Genomic DNA, 8,618 nt, shown 5'->3' with positions numbered 1-8,618 from the left:
AACATTCTCATTCGGAAGACGACGAAGAAGGATTGAAGTGAGGCTGTAGATTCCCACACACTAATTTCTGCCGGTACTTGAAGGCGAGCGAGGAACCTGCTAACCGTAGTCCACGGGAGAGAGGGGCAGACCGCGCAGGTAAACTGCAATTCCCGGCATGCCCGAGGGGGCGGGCCCGGCGGCTGCGCAGATAGGCGCGCGGCCGTCACGTGACTTCGGCATGGCGGCGTTTGCGGATTTGGACCTGCGAGCGGGTTCCGACCTGAAGGTGCTGCGCGGGCTAGTGGAGAATGCCGCTCACCGTGAGTCTCCCCGGCTTCGCGGGCCGCGGTGCCTGCCCAGTTTCGCTGTGCCCCCCAGACTGTCAGGCCACGCTCGGGAGGGACCCAGGCGGGCCTCGTTCCGGTTTCATGGGTTCTCCCGGCTGTCCCTGGAAGCTGAGGCCCCTGCGGTGTTGCTCTGATCCCGGGCGCGGGAAACTCGAAAGCACTGGGGAGCTGTTACCCAGTCTAGCTCCTTATTTCTTGCGAATTGAGGAAACTGAGACCCTGACAGGGCGGGGGATTTGCATAGGGCCCCACAGCTGATGGATGGCAGAAGCCAGGGCTTCTAAGTGTAGTCTCCTACATCAGTGCTTTTAATATCGCCCCTTCCTGCGTCTCACGACAGTGTTCTGACACTCAAATGCAGAAAGCTGGTGCACCTGTGGGTCCGAGAAGTGAGGGAGGGATATGGGGTCGCGAGTGTTTGAATTATATTATGTAGAGGGAGGGTTGGTGGGGGCGGAGGACATACTAGGAGGGTGAGAGGGGAGCAGCATGGCCAAAATGCTAGAATGTTACTCATATTTGAATCCAAGAGAAGCAAAAGCTCTGAGAGTTAAGACCCCATTTTAATTACTGGGGTTAATCGCGACTGCTGTCTCTTTCCTTAGACCGTAAAATGTCTACGTGGGAATAGAGGGAGTTAAAAACAAAGAGGTTTCTGCAGGGCCTGTTAAGTAATGGTTGCTCAGTAAATAATTGAGGGAGGAAGAAAAGAAGGAAACTGGACAAAGTAATGAGAGGGGGGGACCACTATTTTGGCATTAATATGCATTATCTTTTAATATTAATATCCTGTTGTTCCCACTGGTGTTTAAATAACTTAAAGATTGGAGTCATGATTTAGGCATGTTTTTGATAGTCCACATGTCCAAAACAGGACTGTGTTGAGGCTGATAAAGCAAGGCTCTGGCTTCAAAGAGTTCCCAGTCTCTTGGTGGGTAGCTCAAAGGCATATGTGGACAGTGGTGTGAGGGAGTCGTTACTACATTTCTCCTTAGCAAAAGGGCCTTTGAAGTAGAAAGGGTACAAAGCAAAAGAAATGAGTAAGAATGAAGGTGATAAAGTATACATGTGATGGGATGAAAATGAACAAAAGGACACGAAGGAGAATGATGGTTTAAAGGAGTTGGGCAACCTGTCTTTGGTATAATGCTAATAATACACCACCAAAGTCAAACAAAGCCCTGACTCTGTGCCAGCTACTGTTCTAAAACGTCCTTTGTGTGTTATCTCATTGAATTCTGCCAGTCGTATAAGGTGAGTTCTGTTATTATCACCATTTGGCAGACGAAGAACTTGAAACTTAAGGTTAAGTAACTTCTAAGTAGTAATGTTTAGATTTGAAAATGGGCCGTCTGACTCCAGAGCCCATAACCATTCTTCTTACTACCTTCTAGTCTTGACATGAATTGGGATGAGCTTATGTGTAAAAGAGGTTGCTGTATTTAACAAGAATGTTCAATTTTTCTTTTCAGTGGGCTATTCAATTGTTGCCATCAATCATGTTGTTGAATTTAAGGAGAAGAAACAGGTAAAATACAATTTCTTAAGTTAATAATAACCAGCATTTATAGTTATTTTGTGTATATTGGTAATATTGAAGCTACAGACGAGCACTCTTTGTGCATTATCTTATTTCAATGTTAATAGTTGAGCTGATGCGTATTTGTACAAATGATAGTTTTTTGTGAAGTGCTAGGGCATGGTGTAAGGATTCTTAAAGTTGATTTGATGTTAATTAACTTTCAGTAACTTCTTAAAAGTGCATTGTTATTGATTAAACTGTAATCACAATATTTAATCTTTTTTATTGTACTGTCATGGACTCATTACTAATTGATTTCCCTCCCAAACATACTAGTAAATATGTATATCTCCCTTTAGGCCAACAACTGTTCCTTACAGATTGTTTCATTCTAAAAACTATTGTTCATCCCTCCTATCCATTGATGTTCTCAGCTGCTTCTCTGCTTTAGCTTTCTTCATTAAAAAACACACAGGGCTTCCCTGGTGGCGCAGTGGTTGGGAGTCTGCCTGCCGATGCGGGGGACACGGGTTCGTGCCCCGGTCCGGCGGGATCCCACGTGCCACGGAGCGGCTGGGCCCGTGGACCATGGCTGCTGGGCCTGCGCGTCCGGAGCCTGTGCTCCGCGACTGGAGAGGCCACAGCAGTGAGAGGCTCGCATACCGCAAAAACAAAACAAAACAAAAACAAAAACACACACATGCACATACACACAACTTATTTAGTGTTTCTGAGTGCCAGAAATTAGCTTTTTTTAAAAAATATTCTTCCTTGTTGTAGGAAATTGAAAAACCAGTAGCTGTTTCTGAACTCTTTACAACTTTGCCAATTGTACAGGTAAGTGTTTTGTTTAAGAAATATAGTACTTATTCATCCAGTTCAGACATGCCCAGTCATATATGTGGTTCTCTAATCTGTACTGCCCCTTCCTCTGTCTACCAGTCTTACCTTTCCATGAAGACTCAGCTCTTCCACGAAACATTATGTACATCTCTTTTTCTCTGGCTGTACAGGTATACCTCAGAGATATTGCAGGTCTGGTTCCAGACCACCACAATAAAGCGAGTCACACGAATGTCTTGGTTTCCTGGTGTATATTAAATTTACGCTTACATTGTACTGTAGTTCAATAAGTGTGAAGTAGCATTATGTCTAAAAAAAAAAAATCAGTGTATATACCTTAATTTTTAAATATTTTATTGCTTAAAAATGCTCACCATCGTCTCAGTCTTCAGCAAGTTGTAATCTTTTTGCCTGTGGAGGGTCTTGCCTCAGTGCTGAAGGCTGCTGACTGATCAGGGTGGTGGTTTCTGAAGGTTGGGGTGGCTGCGGCAGTTTCTTAAAATAAGACAACAGTGAGTTTGCTGCATGAATTGACTCTTCCTTTCACTATGATTTCTCTGTAGCATGCAACGCTGTTTGATAGTATTTTACCCACAGCAGATCTTTCAGAATTGGAGTTAGTCTTCTCATACCCTGCCACTGCTTTATCAACTAAGTTTATATGATATTCTGAATCCTTTGTTGTCATTTCAACAGTTGATTAAGTTCGATGTCTTATATGGGTATGTTTTTTTTCACTGAAAACAATTACAGTAGTACCATCAAAGATCAGTGATCAGGGAGTTTCCTGGCAGTCCAGTGGTTAGCACTCGGCACTTCCACTGCGAGGGCCCGGGTTCACATTGATCATAGATCACCATAACAAATATGAAAATAATGAAAAAGTGTGAAATACTGGGAGAATTACCAAAATATGATGCAGAGACATGAAGTGAACAAATGCTGTTGGAAAATGGCGCCAATAGACTTGCTCAACACAGGGTTGCCACCAACCTTCGATTTGTAAAAATTGCAATATCAGTGAAGCACAACAAAGCAAAACACAATAAAACTAGGTACGCCTGTATTATAAATTCCTTGAGAGTGAAGACTAGGTTTTACTGATCTTCACTATCTTTTATTGTTAGTACCTTTAAATGAGTACTTTCCACTGCTAAGGAGGAAAATCAGTCATTTCTATTTTGTGCTTTTTTGATTACAGGGAAAATCAAAACCAATTAAGATTTTAACTAGACTGACAGTTATCGTTTCGGATCCATCTCACTGCAATGTTTTGGTAGGTTATTTTTCTTCTCTCTTGGCCTTGTAAGTTGTATTGATTTCTGCGGAATACTGTTGTTTTTCCAGCTCCTCCCATTCTTACATCTCCCCCGACCCCCAGTGTGACACTTGACTGCTCTCCTTAGCTCAGAATTCACATAGTATAACAGAATCTCTTCTACTCATGGCACATGTATAAGAATACCACAATTAAAGAATCTTTCGGCAAGTGGTATTCATTGAACTTACATGAAGTAGACTTAGGTGGGTACTGGGGTTATTGCTATGAATAATACAGATACAATCCTTTTAAAAATGGGAGGGGGCTTCCCTGGTGGTGCGGTGGTTGAGAGTCTGCCTGCCGATGCAGGGGACACGGGTTTGTGCCCCGGTCCGGGAAGATCCCACATGCCGCGGAGCCGCTGGGCCCGTGAGCCATGGCCGCTGATCCTGCGCGTCCGGAGCCTGTGCTCCGCAACGGGAGAGGCCACAACAGTGAGAGGCCCGCGTACCACAAAAAAAAAAAAAAACACGGAGGAATGTTTAAAAAGTGGGAGGTAGCAAATAAGGAATGTCCAGGGAATGTGCAACAGGAGGCCCACCAAGGAAGCTGATGTTCAAACAGGGGCCAGAAGAATCAGTGTTACAGGTGCCAAGTGAGGGAGAGAAGTTTCCACAGACAGGATGGATTATGCAAGGTCCTGAATCCAAGAAGAAACATGGTGCATTCTGGAAAATGAAACACCAATTGAGTTGAGCCTGATGAGCTGTCTATCCTGGGATGAGGTTAGGGAGGTGGGTCTGGGTGAGCAATTAGAAGAAGCCTTTGAAGGTTTTAACCAAGGGAGTACAATTATGAAGTTTGCATAATGGAGAATAGATTAGAGGGGATAAAGGATGGGATTTAAGAGGCATTGGGGCTGGGGGAGAGGGGAGAATTGACAGGATTTGGATGGATTTGTTGATTGGATAGAAGGTGATGACTCCCTGCCTTGGCCTGAGCAGCCAGGTAAGTAGATGGTACCATTTCCTGAGATGGGACATTAGAAGGAGAAGTAAGTTTAGATCATCGTGTTTCAGACATGATGGGTTATTGTGAGAGTTCCAGTGGAGCTTGTCAAATGGGGGGTTAGAAAAAAAGGTGTGGCCCTTAGAAGAGGGACCCTAATTAAAGATACTGATTTGGAAGTGGTCACCCTGTAGAGAGTAATTGAAATCATGAGACTGGATGAGACTCCTTGGTAAAAATATGCTGTGGGAAGAGAAGGTCTAGGACAGAGCCCTGAGGAAATGTGGTATTTAATGGTGGAGTAAAGGATGAGGGATGAGCTAGGATTAGAGACTTAGGCAGGACTGTCTGAGGAGTAGGTGGACAACGAGGAATGTGAGAAGGCTCAGCAGCATCAATGTGCCTGAGTAGTCAAGTCAGAGAAGGGCTAAAACATGTGTTGGATGGGCAAGTCTCCTAATGACGTGGAGGTCATTGGTTGCCTTAGTAAAAGCCATTTCCACAGAAATGAGAACATGCAGCCAGTGTGTGCTGCTGACTTTGCTTGAGAAACTTGATTCTGTGGAGGAACAGAAGGCATAGGGAGGCTGGTGGATGAGAACCTGCTGTCTAGGTTTTGTTTGTTAGATGGAGACTTGAGAATGTCTGGAGCTGATGGGATGGATCCAGTGAGGGAGAGAGAAAGTGAGATATCTGAGAAGGTGAGCTGTTTCATCTTTAGCTGGAATGGCCTCCTCTCTCATAGAACAGGAGTAATCAAGGAAGGGCTGGCCTCCTTTCTAACATAAGCATTGCTAAAGAAATTATGGAAAGCCAAATTTTGGGATTTTATACAACTGCAGGCAGCATTCTGGTTCTCTAAGCCCAGGGAGACATAAATGGAGCTGACTTTTTATGGTCACGAAGAGTTTGATTTTCTCTTGTTATCATGAACATCCTGGTGGCCCCTATTTGTCCACATTGCAGGTGGGAGTGGGCAAGCAGAGGACAAAGAGTCCTGGATCCTGACTTTTTCTGAGACCTGGAGCCTGCCCTGTCTCAGCATACACCTGCCCAGCAGGTTTTCTTACCTGCTCAAGCACAGTACCTGCTGCTTCTCTTCAACCTATCTCTTTCCTCCTCTAATTTTTATCATGCCTTTTCTTTTGACAGAATAAGAGGTAAAAATTTTAAAAGGTGCCAACAGGCAAAGAAGAAATATCACATATCTCATCATTTAGAGATTGTACTCTTGAATGTATATTATTCCAGCCTTTTCACATGCACACACATATGATATAAGTTTGAGACTTTCTTTTATAAACAATCTTTAACGGATAAATTCCTCTTCTTCTGTCTTAGGACTCTCGGGTATTGTCTTGCATGCTTAGCAGTTTAATTTGTATTTAACAGTATTCTCATTGTGAACCTAATCACATCACACTTAGTCACGTGTATTTCTTGTCTCACCAAAAAATGGTGCGTTCCACTGAGAGCAGACCTATGCCTTAAATGATTTTGTATCTCCAGTGCCCCCCACACAGCAGGTGCTCAGTAAATTTCTGGCAAGCTCCTCCACTAGCTTGTAAGAGCAGCAGCTATCTAATTTGATTTTTGTATCTCAAACAATATGTTTGGTACACAGTTAAAGCATAACAATGTGGGAAGGGAGGAAGGAGGATGATTCCTTCCTCCTTGGTGGGATGGACGTTGGTATCTGGAGTCTCATGTGCTGAGAAGGTCTTTTGTGACAACATACAAAGCAAAGCAGAAATGTCAGTGGTATATTAGAAGTGTTACACAACTGAAATATAAGTGCAGCCAGGACACTAGTCAGAATTCCATATGCATTTGTTGTTGCATATGTATGGTAACATTCTTTTTATATTACTAGAGAGCAACTTCTTCAAGAGTCCGGCTATATGATATCGTTGCAGTTTTTCCAAAGACAGAAAAACTTTTTCATGTAAGTAACAGATAGTAAAAGAAAATAGTACTCATTATTTTATATAAGAAGTCATGTTATACCTTTGGAGGTGACCTGTATCATCTCATCTGGAAACTCTGAAGATTTTTCATTTGTACTTGGTGTTCTGGAATTGCACAAGGGTGTATTTGGGTGACATATTTTGTTTTGTTTTATTTATTCTGCTAGATATTTGATGGGCTGAGATTAAAAGAGTCCATCAAGTTTTCTTCTGTTTCTTTATCTCTGCTTCATTCATTCATTTGAAACTTCTCTTAGGTAAATGATGGTCCATCTCTTTCTAGCCCTAAAAGCACTTCAGTTTCTGCCCTTCTTACTATTTGCTGCTGCCTATGACAGAAGAAGGGAGCAAGGTTCTACTGTGGCATAAAAATCCCTTCTCTGTTTTAGCTTTCCCGTTTGTGTGCTCTGAGGTGTGGTCCATGTGCCAGCATGATCATGTCAGCCTTTGGTCTTCTAGAAATCCTTCAGAATCAACCATCTGCTGATACTGTTCCTTTTTGTATAAGAGAACCTTTATGAATTTAATTTCTTTTGTCCTTTTCAAATGGCCATTTCTATGACTTTTCAGGAGGGAAAATTGTTTAATGTGTAGGGTCATTTTGTCAACTTGAGACAGAACACACTAGACATTGTAAGTGATCACAGAAAAGAAAAAATCAACTGTAATATAGTTTTTCAGGAATATGTTTTACTGTGTAAAGTGAGGTACAGCTCCTTTTAGGAAGTTCAGAATGTTGTCTTTATTTAGGTAGCCATCTACCAAAAGTGTATCCACCGAAGGGGTATTATGGGGAGAAAAGAAAGCACTGGTCTTTGATGTTTTAATTTTACAGCATAATTTGTTTTTAAGCAGAGTCTGTTCTAAAATTATAAGATTTTCCCTAAGTTTATCCAGTAGATGGAGTTGTTGACTAAGGAGACTTGTGTGTGGCAAATTTCGTTTTCAAGGCATATTAACAATTCTTAATTGTTTTTACAGTAAGTACCCTATATACGAATGAGCTCCATTCCAAGAGCTCATTCGTAAGTCCAGTTTGTTTGTAAGTCCAACAAAGTTAGCCTAGGTACCCGACTAACACAATCGGCTATATAGTACTGTACTGTAATAGATTTATAATACTTTTCACACAAATAATACATAAAAAACTAACAAACACAAAAAATAAAAACATTTTTAATCTTACAGTACAGTACCTTGAAAAGTACAGTAGTACAGTACAACAGCTGGCATACTGGGATGCATGTGCATCTTTGAAAGTTTGTAATTTGAAGGTTTGGATGTAGGGGACTTACTGTATTAATGCAGAGAAACAGTACAAGTTATCTATGAATTCCCGTTTTTTGGTGACTCCTTTTCTAAAATGCGCCATTATAGTAATTTTCAAGAATTTCATTTCAGAAAAAAGGGGAGTAGGATTGAGTAGTTCTTAGTCATCAGAGACCCCTGTGGAACCTTTTAAAATCAGGCACGTTCAGATCTCCACTGTTGGAGATTCTGATCCAGTAGGTTTGGGGTTGAGTTTGGGTATCTTTTTTTTTAAGTTCCACAGGGGATTCTGATTCAGTGCTGAAACCCTAAGATGGACCATGGATATGTCCAAATTTGTTAAACAGCAATTTAGTTTTGTTATTAAATATTAACAACTCAGTTATACTATAGACTAAAAGTTGGTAGTGTACCCAGTT

General features: G+C 42.0%; 1 protein-coding gene across 1 annotated transcript in view; it reads left to right on the top strand.

The window, feature by feature from the left end:
* The first annotated feature begins 208 nt into the window (after positions 1–208).
* RPP30 (ribonuclease P/MRP subunit p30) overlaps positions 209–8,618 on the top strand; it is a 31,415-nt gene continuing 23,005 nt past the window's right edge. Inside the window, exons 1-5 of the mRNA XM_081250027.1 lie at positions 209–302; positions 1,802–1,857; positions 2,632–2,688; positions 3,896–3,970; positions 6,837–6,908. Coding sequence (XP_081106153.1) covers positions 221–302; positions 1,802–1,857; positions 2,632–2,688; positions 3,896–3,970; positions 6,837–6,908 — 342 coding nt within the window. The 5' untranslated portion in view covers positions 209–220. The remainder of the gene's footprint in view (positions 303–1,801; positions 1,858–2,631; positions 2,689–3,895; positions 3,971–6,836; positions 6,909–8,618) is intronic.

Source organism: Mesoplodon bidens (assembly GCF_964165515.1).
Source record: "Mesoplodon bidens genome assembly, chromosome: 1".
Lineage (NCBI taxonomy): Eukaryota > Metazoa > Chordata > Mammalia > Artiodactyla > Ziphiidae > Mesoplodon > Mesoplodon bidens.
The sequence above is the reverse complement of the archived record's forward strand: the minus strand, read 5'-3'. Positions and strand labels throughout refer to the sequence as shown.